Here is a 23204-nt window from a genome sequence, read left to right as displayed (position 1 = left end):
AACAGGAGCTGTAAGTTCTCTCATTGATTTTACACTTATCTAGAGAAACAATACATTCTTCAGAGATTTCATTGATTAGTCTATCTTTTCTGAGAGATTTTCTGGAAAACAATACAATCAACACAAAGCTGATTATTAAGTTTCTATTTCTGTTGGTGTTCATCCTCAAAACTTAACCCTATATTAGCTCTTCTGCTATCTATTAATAATAATGAGTTATTTTAAAGGTGAAAAGGTTTTTAAGACTCTCTTAAATGTGTATCAGCCTTGAACTGTGTCACTGATTTAGGAAACAGGCCTTTTCTGGATTTTCTCTTGGGTGGATCATACCTGTGAAGTGGTCAAGAAGAGGCATCCCCCCAACGGAAAACATCAATAATGTAATGTTCCCCATGTTCAGTTGGATTTATTATACATTTAGTATTGCATCTTACTAAAAACATAAAAGTGCAGCGCTTGTAAGACCACCATTTCCTTATTTGTTTAGTGTGTTAGCAGGAACGCTGGGAACTTATTTTCTTTAAATCCAAAACAGATTCATCACAATTCAGCGCTGTCTTCAGCGTGAGCGTGCACATCGGTCGCGCGTTCCTGTTCTGTACCCGTCTGCGCGAGCGCGAGGCTGAGTGATTCAGTGCTGCTTTCGTTTTTTTTTTTACACGCACAGCGGTTCGGTCCTTGGCACCGCCATCACCGAGACTTCACAGCAAAAATGTCCAAATTGGAGCAGATCCTTATTCTTGATCCACCGCACGACCTCAGATTTAAAGGTAAGGTAAAATCGGAGCTGTCATTGCTGAAAGCACTCATTCACGTCTGCAGTGGAATACTCGCACTCTAGACCGGGGATAATTTCACACCCCCTCCGGTTACTTCTTGCAAACCGCTGCCGCCATTTTGAGAAAGGGAGCGAGGATTTGATGTGGGCCGCTGCGGATCCCTGTGCTCTTGTAACCACAAAAGCCTGGTAGAAAGGGCTTGTTGATCCACGGAGTGCCGTGCAAGGTCTATCGTTGGCCTCTGTGGTCAGCAAGTACACGTCAACATTGGAAGCTACTTTTGGGTGCTTGGTATTTCAGTTGTGTGCAAATTTATTGGGCCTGTCCACCAAAGCACTCTAATAAACTGCAGCCAGTGTTGTTAATTAGCTACGCAAGCTATTGCCAGTGTTGCTGGACAAATACTAGCCAACTGGCTAACTTAATTGGCTGGCTTGATTCTTGACAGCGGCGTGCGTGAGGTCTGTGCATTCTAGTTTGATACCTAGCGTATCAAACTAGAACTATCTGTATTTAGTGAAACGTAAGCTAAGTAGCGGACGCAAGCTAGTTGGAATAGTTTACGAATGTGTCTTTGCTTTTGTTTTTGCGAGATTCCATTGGTAATAATGAATTTTGTAGATAGCTTGCCAGCTCGATTAGTTAAAAGGGACGGCACACAAAATTATGTATGCTGTTTGCTAGTTGGACAGGTCGGTAGCTAGCTATCGTCGGCTATGTGGCATGTGAAAAGCGATAACGTTAGCTGCCAAACAGGATTAGCTAGCAACTTGTTGGAGATTCCTCGATTGGTCAGACAATAACGTTAGCTTGCTTACAGGACTCTTGTAACCTTAACTTAGTCTACCTGTGTTAGCTACATAGCTAGCCTATGTACTGTACCTGATTGATTGTTTGCTAGCTAAGTAACAACACAGATTTTTTATTTGTTAGGTTCGGTAGCCTAACGTAGCTAAGTATCAATTTGATATCAACAGCCCTTTAAATTCGTATAGATAACGTAAATTCCGTGATTTAAAAAGAAAGTTGTATGATTAGCCCGCCGGTCCCTCACGTGTCTTGTCAACAACACGAAAGAGGAAAGTCAAAGAAGCTTTTGTTTTGTAGTAACATGCAGTTTGTCTAACGTTTGCTAGGTGTCATTAAGTAGCTGACGTTATGTCTAACTATGTATTACATTAGCTGCCAATACGATCTACAGGTGGACTAACCATGTAACGTCTCCGTCTATGCTCGTAGCGAGAGGCACATTTATTTTCCATGGCTTTCCGTACTGCCAACACACAATCTAGCTAAGTATCAAATATACAGACAGCATTTTGTTAATTATTGATTAGCCTCACCTTGCACAAAAGGGTATCTTTCTGGTTTAACTCAACCACTCCTCAAAAAGACACTTGCGTCGTGTTCAGAGCCGACTAATCTTCCATTGATTTTGCCTGGCACAAGTAGCAAAAAGCAAGCAGCCCACATTTTTTTATTAATATGAACAAACAACATTATTGAATTCAAGTTTGCAATATAATTATTATTTTTAAAGACGTGATTTGAGACTAGTGCTACAATTCTGTAATTTTGGCGACTATCACATTACTTTATTTAGTATGACATTGCACACAGCATTTAGTGACATACAAAGCCTTTTTACTCATTGTTCGTTATGAATGAGTGAAACGACACAATTTCCTCTTTCGTATACAGTGATTGCATTCATTCATTGAAACCAATGTAAAAAATATTGGCTAACTAGGGCAAGTTGTCATTGAGAACAGTGTTATGTGTTTGGCTACATGGTGTAGTGACGTTCTCAGTTGATGGCATGGATGGTCTGTGCCAACAAATAGAATGCTTCTACATCCCATTCAGCTATTAACATGGTTAGTCCCTGTGGGCTATCCATGCCTTGAGAATCACTTTTATTGATTGTAAAGAATGACAAGATTTGCTTGAATATCTAAATTCTGTTTACTGAGCATTGAGGTTATTTCATTTCAAGCCTGTCAAAGCAAAGCACATTCTTATAGTACTATTAACTGTGTGGGAGTTGATTAACCATATGAGGGCTGACTTACAGCAATAAGACTTCTTGAATTTCAAATTGTATTCAATTGTAATGATGTGTGATATCTGTACAACATTTATGGTATGTTTCAGTGAAGTCTGTTACCATTATTTGAGATGTTATTCTGAAAACAGGACATTTACCTCGGTGCAGATAGCATTTTAAAACACATTAAAAATCATATTAAAATATGATTTTTTTGCAAATTATGACTCTTTTATGGCCGGCTAGAGGCTAACACATTTTCAACTTTTTTGAATGCAGAGGACTTATTTTGCCAGGCAGTTCTCTTTGATGCACAGCTAGAAGTTGTGGTTGTACAAGTATGCAAACTATTATATTTATCACTGGGTCTTCGTAAAATTCTGTTGATAGTCCAGCATATCGTCTGAAGCTGTTATGGTTTTTTTTTTTTTTTTTTTGTGGACACTCAGCAATAAACAAAACCTTTATCCTCTAGTTTGAACATCCTGCAGATTATTTGGACTGCATTTCCTAAATTCACTCGTGACTTGTGATGTTAATGTCAGAAATGTAATGCCTAAAAGGACTGTTGAACTTGTACGTTTTGTCGTTGCGGCACATCTTTGAACAATATTTGTGACCAAGCTTTTGTTTGACCTTTTTAAAATGCATCTGCGTGTGCTTAAAAGAAAACAAAGTCTTGGGTATAGATATGAGTAAGAACACAATGAAATTCTTTCACAGGCTCCGTTCAGGTTGAAATGTAAATAATTCCCTCCAAGGCCATCTGTTCCCAGAGAAAGAAGACACCGCAAGACCCGCTGTTCTTCACAAAAGAATGTTCCAGGAAGAAAGGGATTTTAAGCCCTAAAACCGTGCTTGGATCTTTGTAAATATTTTACATCTGAACATTTAGTTTGTGGAGTATTTTGATGGATCAGTGCATGGTCAATTATTTACAGCAATTGTGTGCTTATAATCAGTTTCTTTGTAGTGGTAGTTAAAGTTTATACACATGTTTAAACTAAGCTGTGGTCTTGGAAATCTCGGGGTAACATCCAGAGATGAAGATTTGATCAGGTCACAAGGTTTTGGTGACCGCTTATGTTATTGGTAAATCTGGAATTTAAACACTACATTACAGGACATAGGCTATTCGGGGTTTTAGTACATTTTTCCAGCCTTAGTAATGCTTTATTGTCATCCTTTGCAGGAAATGCAGTTTTATAATGTAACCTATTTTCCTGTGCAAGAGACTGTGGAATTGACAGCAACAGATCACACTACTCCTGTTGAGTAGAGTGTGGGAGGTATGTTGGGGAAACTGGTGAGCTTGGGTCATTTGGCATTGCCAGCCTGAGATCCTTGCTGCCATTGTTTCTCTATGGTGCAACCTATAATACAACTTACTCATGTTGTCAGAAACTATTATAAAACCGCCGTGTTTTGTGGTTATCGCAGCAGTTTTAAATGTGAAATAATTATTTCAAAAGTATTAAATTATGAAAACATTCTACTTGATGTTAGCCTGATGCAGTATATGTCCCAAGTTTAAGGCTTGAGTTAGAGTTTGCGAGCTAACCTTGGTGCTGGGAATGTTTAGTATAAACCAGCAGTAGACTTGAATGCAACACTAGTCCTAATTTGTATAAATTATTGGAGCTGTTGTCACATAATTTTGGGTTGAGGTAGCCTACATCTTTTTAGAGTAGAGCTCTGGGAACTCATCACTTTGCTGCACCTTTTGTGTCTCCATTAGTATTCATGGGCTGTAGATCCAATTCTCTGTTGTTTCTGAGAAAGGTTTGAATGCATATCTTTTAGCCAGAATCATATAAAAAGGGGTCCAATCTGTAATATTCTTGCAGTGTTATTCACATGTAAGCCTTAAATCCATCAGCTGATCAGCCACCCACTTGCTCAATGGATTGGTGACATGAATATCATTTGGCAGTTGTAAAATCAAAGGTCCTTCCCAGACACAAAATGGTGAAAATGAACTTAATGTCAGTCATCAATTTTAGTAGACATTCTGGCAATGGCCATACCACTCATCACCGTTTTGAACTATTTGCACTTTAATTGCATGAACACAATTTTAAAGGCTGGAAAGTGAAGAAGTAATGAAAGCAACAGCAACAAGAGCAAGCCTTCATTAGCTTTAATTTTCAGCTTTCATCAATGATAACGTGGTTTCTTTGTCTTTATCTAAGAATCTCAGTGCTGTGTGGTGAATGTTGAACCAGCCAGCAACATTTCTACCCAAGGCAACAAAGACTTCTGTTTACCTAGTGTGTGGCAGAACTGCCCTTTGTATGTTTCTCACAATACTTATGGGTTATGTTGACATACCAAAATATACTATCGCTGCTAGTGCTTAGTGCTGGAGAAGCAGACCTCATGCTTTATATGTCATTTCACTATTAGTGAAGGATTGCTTTGAATGTTCTGTTTGTGTTAATATTCTGTAGTTATGTTCATGCTAGTGGCAACTCCCTTGGACATTTCACTGCAGTGTCAATACAAAAAGGTCACAAAGGAAGCTAATTATAGCCTTGGTGTGTGCATGCTTGTTGGTCCATCAGTGAATCATGTATGGTATGCTCAAAATGCACAGTATAATATGAAAGTTAGTTTATATTATAGTGTGGTATTTACCCCAATATGCAATATAGAAACAATTAACCTCATTGATACAAAACTTATAGCTAGGGTGTGATAGATTGTTCCCCAGAGTCGTAGTTTTCCCAATTTTACCTTGGCTCAGTTAATTGGGTGCATACAATAATGCCAGTTCGCTTGCAAATTAGGCCACTTGAAACATTTCATACAGCCATCTTCAGCTGTCATTCATGAGTAAATCAATATATATATGTGAAATACCAGGTCAGGTAAGTGTTCGGCCTTATGAAATAATGAAGAGCTGGCTGGTATGAAATCCAGAAACTGATGCAGGCCTCCAGACTTGCCAAGTTTTATACTCGACTAGACCTCTGCGGATTTCTATACTATACGCTGGTAATTAGTAGGTGTAATATTGTAGTATGAAGAAGTAGCTTTGGCCAATTCATTTGACAAATAATATTCCTGAAACCTAACAGCAGTTATACTTGTAGAATATGACGTACTGAAAAGAACATCACATTGTAAGCAAATTTACAGCTGATTTATATACAATTTAGGCCTACTTTTGAGCTATAACATGAGCTTTTGATTTGTAGCTTCTGATTCCATTTTAAAAATGTTTTCACGTGGTAATATGTCTTCAAGCTTGTACTTCTAATAGTGCCAGTCTCAGGCATTCCCTTATGAGCAATGAAAAGCCTTTTTGGGAAACAAGCAAGTAAATAACTGAGAATTTGATTAGACACTGTTGTGAGTTGACATTACTGTGACTTTGTGAATGCGTTGGACTTTGGTGCTGAAAAGCACAAATAAAACTCTCGGAGGATACTGGGATTAATCTTCACATTGCCAGTGCTGAGAATGTGGGTCTGGTTATTATGGCCGCACTTTCATGGAGTGCGTTTCCTTTCAGAACAATTACCGATTGTTAGAAATAAGTAGCCTGTAGAATGTAGGCGTTAGCTGAGTAACCTCTGGGGCTGCAGTGCCAGTGTTCTCAGGGTTGGTCGAAATCCCGGCTGAGTGAATGGCATCAGTGATGCGATGCTCTTCAGCCCTGAACTGTTTAGACATTTTGTGTGAAACTTAATTAATTACATTTACACTACATTTCAGCTTTTAGCAGATTCTCTTCTTGCAGTCCTGTTTTACCGCTGGATGTTTTTATTGTGAATCAGTTTGGGTTCAGGACATTGCTCAAGGTTGTTGTGGGAATGCCTTGCCTTACTTTAAGCCTAATTACCTAAGTATGGTGCTACACTTCTGCTCATAGATCATTAAATTCACTATTGGCTGATGTTAAATTTGATCTCAAGAGTAACAAATTTGACTATAATATCATACTCTTAACCAACCTTTCTGACTTGTTCTTTTATGTGTCATTAACATTAGTATTGATCATGTTACATTATTGGCATTTGGCAGATGCTCTTATCCAGAGCGACATACAGTTGATTAGACTAAGCAGGAGACAATCCTCCCTTGGAGCAATGCAGGGTTAAGGGCCTTGCTCAAGGGCCAAATGACTGTGCGGATCTTATTGTGGCTACACCGGGATTAGAACCAGTGACCTTGCATGTCCCTGTAATTTTACCTTAACCACTACACTACAGGCCTCCCCATGTTATGGCCTGTTATTCAGAAAGAAAGATTATTATACTAACGGCTAAATAATTGAAGTTAGACCCTAATGGCTTTTGTTTTCTTCCAGTTTGGGATGACCGTTCATATTTTTAGGCCCATTCTCTGTTCCTATGGGGAGTTTGCCAACACGCATGCTCCTTCCACTGACATGAATACTGCCAGCTAACACCACCTTTTCATCTCTGAAACTGAGGAACAAGAACTTTATTTTGGTCGGGAAAGTTAGCGAATGCAAACCGGCGGGCTAAAACCAGAGGTCTTGCCATGTCTTTTTGTGTTGCAGTAGTGAGTAGTAAATGTTCAAATGATAACGATCTAATCTGCCTTGCCAATTCCATCACATTTTTGTCAAGCCAGCTGCCTTGGAATTCTCGATGCAGGATAAAATCTGGATAAGTGAAAGAGAAGGCCACTTCAACTCACAACATGTTGTATCTTCTAGTCCATGAGCCCTTATGGCAGTCACCACTTCAGGCCAAGTTTTGTTCTTTTGATATAAACATCATTGCAGGATATCTCTTTTGCGATAAAGGCAAATGCTAATTTTGGAATGCTTTTTTCCTGGACAACTGCTAATGGCCGTATATACACGGCTATTAAAATTAAGAACTACTAAACCCCGGTTTTAATGTAGCACAAGTTCGTTTGGCACAAGGGAACACCTCCTAATAAAATCAAATTGTCCAGTACAAACGTGTGCCTTGCAAGCATTTGCAATTCTGTGCATACCTGACTTTCACACTAAACTTTCAGGTACTGTTAGTCCTGGAATTCATACCTTGCCCAACGGGCTGTTTCAGTGCAGGACTGCATTGTTTTCACTGTAATGCTAATGTTTCGTACACAGAGGAGCTTGCGGTCTGGTAAACCGGCCCTTCCTGATCAGAAGTACTGTTGTGGGTGTTTTTAGGATGGGCTCATTGTGGCCTCACCTAACACAATTGAAACCTGGATCAGGGAGTGACAACAGCATCTCAAGTTGTCACGGACACGATATGTGCCTGTATTTGAAATTTAATAACCATTGCTGGCTTAATTTCTTCCTGCATGCCGTCATGTGCCCTCAGGTGCATTGTTCATTCTGAGATTAGTTTTGAATTAGTCTTCTGAATAAATTGCCTTTTAGTTTGTCATATTTCAGTCATTGCAATATTATTAGTTTTATTGTACCTTTAGTTGGTTAAATGTAGTTTTATTTGATAAAAACATTAAGTAGTCTTAGTCTAATTCAAATGAAACATTTGACAATTTTCTTTTCACTGGAATGTTCTTTGAAATTATTGATGAATACTGACCTTTATACGTAGTTGCTACAATAATCATAATTTCCCAGCTTTAGATAGAATGAATAATGTTCCAATGAGGAAAATGATCAATCGTATACATGCACCCACCTTCTCCTTCGCTTGTGTACTGGAGATTGGATGGAAATATTGAAGTGATGAGCCAAACGTCGCTTCCGCACTTTGTAATTGGATCCTCTGTAATATTTTTGATGCACATCATTTTGCATCTCTTAATTATTCAATGTTCTGTTGAAGACATTTTCATCTTGTTTGTATTAGTTGGCGATATTAAAACTTTTTTTTTTTAGTCAGGGTTTTTATTTAGTTACCAACTCATTTTTCCCTCATAAACATAAGCAACAAAAATAAACAGTGCTCGGGTGTAAACTGCAGATCACAGATTCGCATTACTGTGGCGCTTACTGTAATCGGATCAGTAATTTCATATGGCTTTACCCTTATTGTGAAATAACTTTGGGAATTTGAGTCATTGGTAATGGTAATTGGTAATGTCTTGAGCATTCACTATTTAAACTACCTGGACAGCTTTGTTCCCTGTTTAAAGCAGTGGTTTGTGGCTCTGCCACTGCACACAGCGATTTCAATCAGCACTTCACCACAATACTTCAGTACATTGCTTGTCAAGAGGACAATGATTGCAACAAAGTAAACAAAAAAAACAAAATGGCTGTTCAGTGTTTTGTAATTCCTTTATATCTTATTTTATGTCATTTTTATGAATCTAACAATTTGAAAGATACAAAACAAGTTCTCAAAAGCGCCTTTGTCACATTATTTGCGTAAGCACATGCACAAAAACATAACAATGATTATGAAGAATGAAGTACCTGGCCCTTCTCTTTGTAGTTTCACTTGTGTGACATTGCTCAAGTTGTTCATTAGTGGAGGGGTTTAAGAATATTAGGGAGGAAGGGTTTGTTTACTTGGCCCAGGTAAGAGGGAATGTGTTTGGCAAAATGTCATTCCCAGCCCCAACAGTTTATGTACGGCCCCACGTGGGACTTGCTCCAAGTCTGGGATTTATGGACTTGTGCATTCCTGCAGTCTTATCCTACTCAAAGGAAATGTCAATGGTACGAAATGCAAAAGTAGGTTTCTTTTTATTTTTATTTATTTATTTGTATTAACACTATTTCTGTTAATGCAACAGAACACAACACAACATGAGAGACATTGTGGAATGATGCTGATTTCAGGTGTTTTTCTTACCATGTATTCTGTTGATAGTTCCTGGAAACCAAAATGGAAGCCAAAATGCAGGGGGAAAAATACATTTCGTTCTGTAAACACAGTTTTCCCCATTGTTCTTTTTTTAAAGATTACTGTACAGCGGGCAATGATGCAGACTTGAACCACAACAAAATAATTACTCTGTTTCTTTGAGACAATTGTGTTACGGTGTCTGACATTTGCGTTGTTCATTGGTTGTTCATAATATTTACACAGCTGGTAGCATTGCAAGATTCAAAGAGAAGGTGCTTAAATTTAATGACGAAAGACGAGATCATGCTCTAGCTAGTTTGCTCAACTTTAGTTAATTAGAACAGAAATCACTTTTTTAATATTAGCCCCTGGCAAAATTTGTTTTGTTTACAATATTTTTGTTTACATATTTGTAGCTTATTTAATCCTGCTATTTATTCCTGCTTAAGCAATATTTAGGGCAGTTGAGTGGTGCTCACGCTTATAACAAAATTATGAAGGACATGCGTTTATTGTTATTTTGAGTTATTGTGGGTTATAATAGGGGCTCAAAGCAATAGTATAGCAGTTATTTTGATCTTTCTGCAACCTCCTATAATGTGTATTGAACATTCCTGATCAAGGCATGAAATGCAATAAAAAGTAATCACAGCAAAGATTCTGGGTTCAGTCTGACTGCTGAATCTAGAATATGTTTCATGTATTTCTCACGACCGCCGTGCCTGTAAATAAACACAATTTTCATAAAGTTCGGGAGAGCTTCCTGTTTTTCTTACACAGGTCTCATGGTTGAAGCACAGGTGCGTCTGATTTCTCAAGATCAGGGTTGACACCATGCTAGACGTACTCATGACAAAATGACAACTCAACTTGACCGAATGGTTTGTTTGTACTATCAAACTTACCAGTAGGCTGTGAAACACTTTCTCCAAGGCCACATCATTACCGCTCACTCTTTGAGGGTGTCAGACACTGAGCGAATCCTTTGAAGCAGTGGTGGCCAGGGAGATGAGGAACCCTGGCCTCCCTCGGAATGGTCCTGAAATAATATCCTGCATCCTGCATATATAGGGAGCATCAACTCCAGCTCCGGGTCATGTAGGCCAGGCTAAATACTGCTCTGAAATCCAGTTTTGGGCCCTGGTAGAGTTCCGGCTGCGCGCCCCAGGGTCAGCCCCTTTTCTCTGGCTGTTTTTTTAGCTGGGTAGGCCTGGGTGGCACCCCTGCAGACTCAAATGGATGATCTGTGCGCAGTGTAGGAAGGAGCCTGTCGTGTACTGGGACTACCGGCAGGCCTCCCCGCGAAGCCTCCTGTCCTCTCAGATTCCTGTTCATCTTCTGAAGGAAGAGGGCTCATTTAGACTGCAATATTTAGGGCAGTTGAGCGGCGCTCACACTTGATTTGTGGCTTTTAGAAGAGCTTTGTAATTTCTGTTTTTGAACTCGGGTGTCCTTTGGGCTTTCTACTTCCACTGGAATCAGAACGGTATGGATTTACGAAAAATTGTGAAATTGGCTTTTGTGAAAGGATGCTTTCTTCTTTTTATTTTTATTTTTGGTCCAGTACTGATTTCAGATGTTTTCTTTTAAGATAATAATGATATCATTTAGTTTTTGCTCACATTATTCCCCGGTCCCTGTTCACTGTGTTTGTGGGTTTTGAAAAAATAAAAAAAAATCTGCCAAAATAATTTATGAATACTTTCATATTTTAAAACCAATTTGCCTCTTCACTCTAGCATCCCATTTTGCCTTTCTATTTGAATATGTAAGGACCTGTTGATGTGATTGGCTCTCGGTTTTTGCCCAAACGCGCACACAAACTGTAGGCTTGAGGAAAGCAGCATGGCAGCAGCATGGTCCAATCTGGAGTGTGTGGAATACCTGTGTCAAGGACTGGGTCTAACTAAATCCCTTAATGATTTAATCTTTATTTAACAGGGAATACCCAATTGAGATCAAAATCTACCAGGAGCACTTGGTGAATAGCATTATTTGCCTGTGTATTGTAAACTGGACATCCATTTTATTTTGGTGTATTGCGTTTTTACGTTTTCAGAAGGGCACGCTGGTGCGGATCTTCTTGTGTGGCAGGAGAGCTGGGAGCCCAATGTGCTCTGAACACTGAGACTGTGGCACTCCTTGTTACTACAGTACATGCCTCATACCTGCTCGACTTCATTCCGTTCTATTCCCAGAGATAGAACATCACGATACGCTAATCTCTGAGGCGGAGGTGTGGACTAGAGCCAGCCCTGTGCTTTTGAACTGCGAGATTGATGCACGCAAGAGCGCAGGGTGTAAAACAAAAAAGCTGTCCTCTTGTGCCATGCAATCACGGGATATCGCAGGGCTGCGAAGCGATTGTCCTTGTATGTGCAGTATTTATGAATGCGGAACGCCTCTCTGCAGACTTCTGGTCTCTCAGGATTGAGAGGTGCATTGTGGGACAGCTGGCCTCGTTTCACGTGCAGCTCACAAGTCCCTGAGGCTAACGATCCTGCAGCTCACTCCCTCTTTCCCGACGCAGGGCTCCTGCAATCCACTGCCTCGCCTCTCTGTAGCGTTGCCCCCGGCACTGTGGCCCACACGGAGTGTTGGGGAAAGTCTTGGGAGGAGAGACACAGATTTCAGCATGTTCTTGAAAGGCATTGGGCACTGGGCCCAGCATCCTTGCTTTTAATTGGCTCAATGAGGATGTGAACTCTTTTTGAAGAGACTTAGCGGTTTGCAGTGGGCTGGGAGTAGACTTGAAATTCCTCCAGGGTCAATCCAGTGTATTATTTTTCCCGAATGTGCTTTGTGGTATCTCCTGTCCTTAGTGTTCTCCTACTGTAGGCAGGAGTGTGGAGGAATTTGACGTTTGAAGTTTGCTTTAGGGTTGCTTTGCCAACCCAGATATTCTTTGATTTCTTATCTACTTCATACGTGAAACATTACATTACATTACATGGCATTTAGCAGACGCTCTTATCCGGAGCGACGTACAACGAAGTGCAGATCAAACGCAAGTACAAGTGCGAAGAGGACCTGAGAGGACGGTACAGTTTGGTAACAGATTGGTGCTGTTAGTGAACATATCCCAATATAGTTTCCTGGAAAAGTAGCCCTAAAAATTATTGACTGCATTTGAATCCTGGTTTTAAAGTTGAACACTTTAAGGAACATTCACTGACCAATGTAGAGATCATCCTAATATATTTGTATAGATTAGCAGGTATAGTCATTTCAATGTAATATTATAAGAGCCCCTATTTTTCTCATTCAGAAACAACAGGACAACAAGGTGTTCACTTGTTATACAGTGGAGATAACCTAATATAAAAATACAAGTGTAATATTTGGGTATTTCAACTTGCTGAAGATGGATTTAAAAAATGACCTTGCAGTGCTTTTGAGGGGGAAAATGATCTCCCAAAGCCCGTCATCATGGGAAATTGATGCCCCCCACTCTGAAGTTGATGTCGGTCAGCTATTAGTCTGATGGCGTCTCGTCCTTTTTCCTCCTCGTAGGACCTTTCACAGATGTAGTCACCACAAACCTCAAGCTGAAGAACCCCTCAGAGAAAAGAGTATGTTTCAAAGTGAAGACGACGGCGCCTCGCAGGTACTGCGTACGGCCAAACAGCGGCATCATCGACGCCGGAACCACCGTCACCGTCTCCGGTGAGAGTCCCCGCCGCCGCCCGGTACCGCTCACAGCCAGCGAGGGAAGGCGTTAGCCATCGCGGCTAATGCCATTGGATTTAAGTGGGTTTTAATTGCAACGAAGCTAGCCGCACTTAGCACGCGCTTGCTTTTGCTTGCGCAGTGTACATCTTCAAATACAAGTTTTCATGTACGTGCTTTAACTTCAGGTTCTGGTTCAAGGTAAGATAAGTGGATGTACGGAAGAACATGTTGAAATGCGGAAGAACTGAAGTAATTAATTGGATATCACGTGCACTAGAAGGCATTCCCTGGAAGGACATAATGGGCACGTGTATTTGACTGTTTTCACACATTTTCAACCGATATGTCACCTGTAGTTATTTTGCTAGTGGTTTCATATAGTTACACTTGCTCTGATGGACCTGTTTTTCTTTTGCAGTCATGCTACAGCCGTTTGACTATGATCCCAATGAGAAAAGTAAACACAAATTCATGGTACAGACGACTTTTGCGCCTCCCAATGTTTCAGACATGGAAGCCGTGGTAAGACATTCTTTCACACTTTTCCTCCAAGCTCATTAGAAGTGTTTCGGATTGTTGCCATAGTAGTAGAAAAAATATTTCCAAAAGAATCTTTCATTCCCCCCACGTAGATGCCATTGCAAATGTAAAATGCCAATATCATCAATGCCAATGTACCTCAAGAGTGAGTGACTGTGTGTGACGTGACAGTGCTGTAAATTTCCGCAAATGCTATATTACATTTTCCTTGCGTCATAATTATATGACCGTAAATTCCACTTCATACAGGAAATACCTGACATTAAAACTTTCTTAAAAAGCTACTCTGAGATCTTAAAGTTTGGCTGAGGCATTACAGTGGTGAAGATAATGATCTGGAAATGCAGGGACTCTAGTGCTGGCATTGGCGTAAAACCACGTAAGAACTTGATGTATGATGTATGAAAACATTTCAGCCAGCAGAGGGCAGCAAAGCACTTATAACGCTCCTCTCCATTATGGGTTAATGCAGCTGTAAAGTTACTGGTCCTGTGTGTGTTGTGTATCCCTTCACATTCCCTGGGATAGGATAAAGGGGGAAATGCTGAATTTACATAGCTGGCTGGACTTGTCAGTTGGATCTCAATATTTACAAGGGAAGGGTTTAGCATTATCCATTCAATCCCTCAGGAAAGAGGCACTGAGATCTCCATCCGAAATGCTATGCAATTGCTGTCAATTTGTAAATGGTATAGCATGTGGCGCTGAATCCTTTATTTGAAGCTATTTTACGCAAATTTCCATACAGTAGAGCAGTTGGTGTCTGTGATGAACTTTTAGAAACCATATAGGGAGTGAATGTCTGGCTTGTTTAATGGTTTGCATGTCTTGCTTTGATAACTTAAACTCTTTCAATTTGGCACTGGACTGAAATTCCTGTGGAGGTGGCCTGTTAAGGATATAAGCAAGATTAAAAAGTAAAAGCTTAAGGAAAAAAAGTGTGTTTGCGTGTGGGTAAGTGTCACACATGGGTGTATGCATGTGTGTGCGTACTGTACCTGCATGTGTGTGCGTGTTTTTCGGGGGGGGTGAGCTATGCTGCTAAGCACCATGAAAAAACCTGTGTCTCACCCCCACAGTGGAAAGATGCAAAACCCGATGAGCTCATGGATTCCAAGCTGAGATGCGTCTTCGAACTACCTACTGAAAATGATAAAGTGGTGAGTGATTCAGTCCACCCGGCTCTTTAAAGACTGTACTTCATCTGCAATTCCCACGTGGTTTGCTGAGACACAGGGTTAAATACCCATTAGGAACACTCCACAAACTATGACCGTAGTATTGAAGTGCATTTCACCACATGGTTCGTGCTAGGAGGTCATATGTAGTGCCTGACATGAGAAGCAATAAAATGTCTTCCACTAATCGGCCAGCTTGAAATGTTAGATGGTGCTTGTAATGCAGTTTCAGTTTTCTCAGTGGAAAAATCTATAAAAGTAGCTTCCTGCTTTCCATATTGCTCTCTGCTTGCCCCTGAAAAAATATCATAATGTCTTTTTCCATGCAGGATTATTTCATATTACAGAATCTAAACGGCACTCGCAGAAGGCTGCATTGTGGTTGTCATGGTGATACGGTTGAAAAACGAGTGCATGGAATAACAGTGGCTAAACGGTCTCCTTTCATAGTGATTTGTAAAGCCTTGTTTTGTTTTTCCTCATGTAGTGATTATTGTGTATGACACACATCGATCCATCCCTTTGCATCTCTTTTCTCATTCTTTTAGGTTCTGCGCTGCTATGTCCTGTTGTTCTCTTTGTTGGTTGCTATATTCTCTGCATATAAATAGGTACAGTTTGACAAAGTGTGCGCTTTCGTTAGTTCTTGTTACTAGAAGAACGCATTAATCTGTTTTTTGTTTCTTTTTTTGTTACCACTTACCTAAATTTATACCCAAAATAATCCCTTTCTGTTTTTCAACACTAGACAATTGTTGCACAGGAATTATAGTACCATTTCCAAAGATAAGAAACAGAACCTAGAGTTTATTGTATCTTTAGCATATTTTCCACAGCTAGAATTATGGTGGTCTGTGACCCCACTAGCCACACTATTCCCTCTGTCTTTTTCAGGGCCTAGTTTTGGCTATAAGTGGGATTAAGTTGGGTCTTTGATCCTTGATCTTTGCCTCACTCTTGGCCTTGAGAAAAGAATGGAGGGTGGTATTATACAATCGTGAAGCACTGCCTCAGCCTTCTTGACAGAATTTTGAAGTGCGGTGGTCTTTCATTTCAGAATTTATGTTATGACGTAGCTTGTTTGAATTTGTCCAGGTAATGCAGACACTTCTCAGTTGATTTGTAAATTTCAGAGCCGTAAGTAGTTTACAAAGTCACCAAGTTGAAACCAGCTGCATCAAGTGTCCTTAAGTGACATCTGAGTTGTCTTTTTATTTGATGATAATATGGTATCTCAAGTTGTATAAAAACATGCTTCATAAGCCTTTGTTAGCTGGTTGTTTTAGAGACTGCCAAACTTTCAATTACTGCCAGATGACAGTGTTGTGCCATTTAATGCAGTACTACTCAGTGTCTCTTCCAGCTTGGTCGTTTTATCACTACAGCAAGCGTCTGTATTCGGATTCTCCCTAGATAGGGTCAAGTCTGATATTGGGGGTCAGGTCAAGTCTGATATCGGGGGTCAAAGTTCTATTGGGAAAGACAATGGGAAAAAGAATGTATAAGTGTAAGTGTGCCTAGGTTCTTTTCTTTTTTTCATTGGGCATTAGTATGGGCCCCAGTGAAACTTTTGCTATTGGATGTACCATGCATTTACCTGGGTTCATGCTCAATACATCCAGATAGTGCTTCCTGGGGTTAATGTCTCCCGAAGGGCCTGCAAGGAGTGCAACTTGACTACATGTTTTAAAGAACGTTGCATGTCTAACTCTGTGTTTATCCCCTGAACGTCCCATGGTGTGCTCTAACCAGACTAACATTGGTGGAGGCCTCCCAGCTGTCCCGTGTCCCCCTGTGTCTCATGCACCGCGCTTGTCCTTACCTCACCAGCTTAACACCCCGTTGCAAAACGGCAAGAGTGTGGAAACATGTGACCCAGGCTCCCTGGGCAGAGCTGGTCTCCCGCCCAGGCCACCTCCCACCCCCAGCGAGTTCCACACTCCCTTTGGCGCCCAGAGCCTGTACACGCCTGGCACCTTCGGCAGCGGGATCAACCCACTGCAGCTAGGAGGCCTGTGTTCCCGGGTCTTAGCCAGAAAGGTTTGTGACAGGCAGGCAAGCTCAGGTGTAGAACCGAAGGGTAGGTTGTCGTGTTGCTTCCGCCTTTGTGGGCCCTCTGCCAAAATTCAGCCAATGATTGTGTGAGGATTCACAGTTGCATATATTCGTAGCACGGGTGCTCATTGCTAGTGGTTAAACGGTAAGAATCGATTCAAATTCGCCTAAACGATAAAACATTATTTTTATTTTCTGAACATGACAGTGTTTAAATGTATTTGTTCATCCTTGGTAAGTGTCCTATCATGTTAACAGTTATTATATCGTGACCACCAATTTTTATCAGCCAGCCTGTCATTGCATTGAGTGACCAACTTTTCAGTGTAAAAATTATGAAACATTTATTTGATCACTGTGAACTATTTGTTAGCAGTTTTGAACAGTGTGAGGATTAGCTGGCCAATGACAAACTATTTGGCACTATTTTGGTGTCTATTTCAGCTCTTAGTTTAAAAACATAATAAACATTCCACAGCAGAGGTGTCCAATCTTATCTGAAAACGGCCAGTGTGGGTGCAGGTTTTCTTTTTTTCTAGTCGGGCACCAAGATGCCCAATTCTAATTTATCAAGGTGTTGTTTGAAGACCAAGATTAGTTAATTTGTTGTGTCAAGTGTTGAGCTACAAAAACCTGCACCCACACCTGCCTTTTAGGGATGAGATTGGACACTTATCTGCTCGAAAGCTATCATTTCAGTGAGTTTGTGGTAGGTAAGTTATCCTGCTTTTCTTTCTTACTCAGAATGGATTGTGGTAGTAATTACAAATTGTGACAGGAAATCGATCGAGCGCCAATGTAGCCCATCGAAACTGCAGGTAGCCAATGTTAGCTTGCCTCTTGCACTCAGTTTCAGATTCATTATGCTAATATATATTCTATTATTGTAAATGGAATAGCATTTGCTTGGGCTTTTTCATGGTTTTAAACGGATAACATAAAGCATCATTCGGGGTGATTCATGGAAGTGCCAAGTCAGATTGATCGTAAAAAAAATAAATTAAAAAAAAGAAGTTGGCAATAACTCTTCAGAGAGCCCTGATATTAGTTAGCTGACCTCGTATGGGCAGGTTTTACCACAATCCATCCTGCCAGTTCGCTCCGTTGGAGCTGTTTTTACAGCCTTCAAGTTCAGTCCTCCAGTTTTCCACACTCTCTCTACAGTTTGACGTCTCTGCAGAACCCAAATGGATTTCTCAGTCCCACCGCCATTGTAGGCACGTCTGACAATCATCCTTCACTAATGACAAACCACTTTAAAAACATTAGCGCGCGACGGCATGATGGATAGTCTATACACAGAAAGCTCAGTTTCTGTCCAGAGCCCAGCTTTATGTGGTGGGGTTGGGCCTACATAATGCTGCGGATGAGGTCTTGCATTTGGCATGCGCTGCAGTCTGGGGTGGAGAAAAACGGGGCTGTTTCTTGACTTTTTATTGAATTTTTTTTTTTTACTTTGGCAGGGGTTTATTTCCGTGTTTTAAAAGGTTCTTCCCCGTGTTCGCAGAATGACATCGACTCGAGCAAAGCTGCAGTCCTCAACGCGTCCAAACTGGAAGGCCCGTCGGTGCCCAAGCCCAGCCCCGCCTCCCTGGACGACACCGAGAAGAAGAAGCTCATGGAGGAATGCAAGAGGCTTCAGTCCGAAGTCATGAAACTTGAAGACGAAAACCGGCAACTCAAGGTGCTGAGAGAATGCGTGAAACACTGTCACGGTCTCTGATACAGACTTGTGTCTATACAGCTTGACGTCCCTGAATTCAAATACCTTTTCTTGGCATTGCACACTAAAATATAATTGGATGAGATTCCTGTTGCATGATTATTCAGCCAATAAAATCTAGTCTCAGACAATAAAGCTGAAAGGAGATTGCAGTGCTGAGGGTTTTTTTAAAGAGGAAATGTGTCCCTGATCTGCCCAAATAGCTGGTTAGCTGTTACCAGACGGATAGGGTTCGCTAGATTAATGCTACATTGGTTCCTACTGCCAACCTATCGGGTGTGAAGGTGTGCATGTTGAAGAAGTGGGCCCATTTTCTCAGTATCGCCTGTCCGTCTGGTTTCTCCCTCTCAGGACGACGGTTTGAGGATGAGGAAGATCCATCGTTCGGATAACATGGTATCGAACACGTCCGCCCTGATGGGCAGGGATCAAGGCTCCAGCTCCCTCCCCTCCCTGCTCGTCGTCATTGCCGCCATTTTCATCGGATTCTTCCTAGGGAAGTTCATCTTGTAGAGGGAAACCGCATGCCAGCCCGGCTTCTGTTCAAAGGCCTGGAGAAAAAAAAAAAAAAAAGTCATTTTTTTTTTCGTTGACCTGCCATATCATTGGTAGTCCGGCACACAGTGAACATGTTTGTGTACAGCATCATAAGCAGGCCTCGCCTTTAACAATCGCTCACACGGTTAGTACACATGCAGAAAAAGAGAACCAGATTTCTCTTTTGTTGTTTTGTTTTTCCAGTTCTTTGGGATGGGTGGGTTTTGGGGGGAAATCACACGGATAAACAAAAGTAAATAAAATTGTACATTTATCAGAGCATCAATAGCAGGAGAGTCAAGGTTCTGCATAGAGGCCTTGATGGAAATTGATAAATAAAAGCATTGTTCTCTCTTTTCTCTCTGTGGTTTTCATAAGAGTTGAATGGAATGTTAAAGTGTCTTGTAAATGTTATTTTAATCCTTTTAAGAAAAAAAAAGAAAAAACTATAAAACAAAAAAGAGACTACCTGTTGCTGGATTGCCTCAAAATTTGTTTTGTCCAGTTCATAATACAATATTTTCTTGGGGAATGTGAAGAGTTCTGCTGGGGAAATCGGTGCCTCCCTTTTTAGATATTTCTCCGTCTTTTCCTGTCCCTGCTGACCCCCAACACAGAAATTATTATTATTATTATTATTATTATTATTATTATTATTATTGCTAATACTCTTTTATTTTTATTTTTATCGTGACACAAATTATTTATCCCTTGTGAGGCAAATGCTGACTGAAAATATGGTCTCCATTCTTACAAAATCTGTCCCATGGTATTTAACATTGAAAAAATAAAAAGTATCTTTGACATTGTTTCTGCAGCATTTTTTCTTCATTATTTCTGTGTCCTGATGACTTGAAGTGTCCCATTTAGGCTCAGCATGCTGATATGCTGCAAGTCAATTTTACATTGCAATTATAGGAATGTTCTGTTCATTTCCAAAAGATTCTTTAAAACATGTTTTAGAATTTATTTAAAAAAATTGTATGTCAGAAGAAATGAACTTAACCGCTGGTGTTCCATAACTTCAAGGCAAGAAGCCTTTTACTGATACTCCTATGCATTGATGTAAAGTAAGGAATCTGATTGCTGCATATGGGCAGTCTGTTCTCCTGAGTGCTAAAGCTTAACATGTTCAATGCAAAGCAGATAACTGGCAAGTTAGATTTTTTTGTTATTTCCTGAAGTACCTACTGGACTGTGGGCACCAAGCATGTTTTCTCTGGCTTTTGAACTATACCTTCCTTAATTCCTGTACTCTTGCTCAAGTCCCCCCCCTATATATGTGCAGCTATTTGCAATCTGCAACAGCAGTGTTGATACGGTATGGCTTTGTGCCTGTAGGTTGAGACCTGGGCTTAGTCAGTACTTGAATGGAAGAGCACTGGGGAAAAGTCGCTGTCTTAGCGACTGGCCACTAAGGGGCAGTCATGGTTTGACCACTCAGAAAATTAACTCTGTGTAGTGGTGGTGATACTGTGATTTAGGAGATCCTGTCTGTTAAATTATACAGACTACTCCTTATTCTCTGTGGTTACTAAAGATCTGAAACAGATCTGTACTGAAAGAGTACGGGTATTAACCCAATATGGTCAAATTCCCAAACCACCAAATCATCACTCTTACATTTGATACCGTATATTTGGCAACACAATTCTTTGCTGCACAGGTCATCATTGTCAGTGAAAAAATGACTTTTCCGAACCTTGTGGCTAAATAATGGCCAATTATTTATAACTCCCATGCCCTGTCCATTATTTTTTGTTATTGCCGCAAAAAATAATATATTAAATTACGTGTTATATATTTTTTTTCCCATATGGTTCCATGTTCGTCCTGCCTTACTCAATAACAAAAAAAGGAATAATGACAATTTTTGTCTGCTAGTTCTGGTCAAAACCAGAGCAAAGTACACTCCTCTTGCAGTATGCTCGTTGATCTAAATGGGCATGCATATACAGTGCATCCGGAAAGTATTCACAGTGCTTCACTTTTCCCACATTTTGTTATGTTACAGCCTTATTCCAAAATGGAATGAATTAATTTTTTTCCTCAAAATTCTACACACAACACCCCATAATGACAACATGAAAGATGTTAATTTTTTTCTTTTTTGCAAATTTATTAAAAATAAAAAACTAAGAAATCACATGTACATAAGTATTCACAGCCTTTGCCATGAAGCTCAAAATTGAGCTCAGGTGCATCCTGTTTCCACTGATCAACCTTGAGATGTTTCTCCAGCTTAATTGGAGTCCACCTGTGGTAAATTCAGTTGATTGGACATGATTTGGAAAGGCACACACCTGTCTATATAAGGTCCCACAGTTGACAGTGCATATCGGAGCACAAACCAAGCATGAAGTCAAAGGACTTGTCTGTAGACCGCTGAGACAGGATTGTCTCGAGGCACAGATCTGGGGAAGTGTACAGAAAAATTTCTGCTGCTTTGAAGGTCCCAATGAGCACAGTGGCCTCCATCATCGGTAAATGGAAGAAGTTTGGAACCACCAGGACTCTTCCTAGAGCTGGCCACCTGTCTAAACCTGCCTTAGTCAGGGAGGTGACCAAGAACCCGATGGTCACTCTGTCAGAGCTCCAGCGTTCCTCTGTGGAGAGAGGAGAACCTTCCAGAAGGACAACCATCTCTGCAGCAATCCACCAATCAGGCCTGTATGGTAGAGTGTCCAGACAGAAGCCACTCCTTAGTAAAAGGCACATGGCAGCCCGCCTGGAGTTTGCCAAAAGGCACCTGAAGGACTCAGACCATGAGAAACAAAATTCTCTGGTCTGATAAGACAAAGATTTAACTTTTTGGCGTGAATGCCAGGCGTCATGTTTGGAGGAAACCAGGCACCACTCATCACCTGGCCAATACCATCCCTACAGTGAAGCATGGTGGTGGCAACATCATGCTGTGGGGATGTTTTTCAGCAGCAGGAACTGGGAGACTAGTCAGGATTGAGGGAAAGATGAATGCAGCAATGTACAGAGACATCCTGGATGAAAACCTGCTCCAGAGCGCTCTTGACCTCAGACTGGGGCGACGGTTCATCTTTCAGCAGGACAACGACCCTAAGCACACAGCCAAGATATCAAAGGAGTGGCTTCAGGACAACTGTGAATGTCCTTGAGTGGCCCAGCCAGAGCCCAGAGTAGAATCCGATTGAACATCTCTGGAGAGATCTGAAAATGGCTGTGCACCGACGCTTCCCATCCAACCTGATGGAGCTTGAGAGGTGCTGCAAAGAGAAATGGGCGAAACTGCCCAAGGATAGGTGTGCCAAGCTTGTGGCATCATATTCAAAAAGACTTGAGGCTGTAATTGCTGCCAAAGGTGCATCAACAAAGTATTGAGCAAAGGCTGTGAATACTTATGTACATGTAATTTCTCAGTTTTTTTATTTTTAATAAATTTGCAAAAAAAAAAAAAAAAAAAAAAAAACTTTCATGTTGTCATTATGGGGTGTTTGTAGAATTTTGAGGGAAAAACATGAATTTATTCCATTTTGGAATAAGGCTGTAACATAACAAAATGTGGGAAAAGTGAAGCGCTGTGAATACTTTCCAGATGCACTTGTACACCGATGAGCCAAAACATTATGATCACCTGCCTAATATGCTGTTGGTCCTTCAGCTGCTGCCAAAATTGCTCTGACCCACTGAAGCATGGACTCGAAAAGACCTCTGAAGGTGCCCTGTGGTATCTGGCGGCAAGATGTTGGCAGCAGAACCTGTACGTCATGTAGGTTGTGAGGTGGAACCGGCCCAATCAGCTTGAGATCTGGGGAAAGCGGAGGCCAGGGCAACACCTTGAACTCTTCGTCATGTTCCTCAAACTATTCCCCAATTATTAGTGCAGTGTGGCAGGGCACATTATCCTGCTGAAAGAGGTCACTGCCATCTGGGAATACCGTT

At 40.8% G+C, this 23204-nt stretch overlaps 1 protein-coding gene across 2 annotated transcripts; it reads left to right on the top strand.

The window, feature by feature from the left end:
• The first annotated feature begins 543 nt into the window (after nt 1-543).
• Nucleotides 544-20098, top strand: LOC133127244 (vesicle-associated membrane protein-associated protein A-like). Of its 2 annotated transcripts, XM_061239977.1 has the most exons (7): nt 544-770; nt 13098-13250; nt 13675-13778; nt 14876-14956; nt 16805-17014; nt 18537-18713; nt 19104-20098. In XM_061239977.1, exons 1-7 carry the CDS (start codon nt 713-715, stop codon nt 19263-19265), a joined length of 945 nt encoding a protein of 314 aa, XP_061095961.1. In that variant the 5' UTR covers nt 544-712; the 3' UTR covers nt 19266-20098. The 2 variants fall into 2 exon arrangements, with proteins under 2 accessions (XP_061095961.1, XP_061095962.1); XM_061239978.1 differs by lacking the exon at nt 16805-17014 and having other exon boundaries at nt 547-770.
• Nucleotides 20099-23204: the final 3106 nt, after the last annotated feature.

This window comes from Conger conger, chromosome 4 (genome assembly GCF_963514075.1).
Source record: "Conger conger chromosome 4, fConCon1.1, whole genome shotgun sequence".
Lineage (NCBI taxonomy): Eukaryota > Metazoa > Chordata > Actinopteri > Anguilliformes > Congridae > Conger > Conger conger.
The sequence above is the reverse complement of the archived record's forward strand: the minus strand, read 5'-3'. Positions and strand labels throughout refer to the sequence as shown.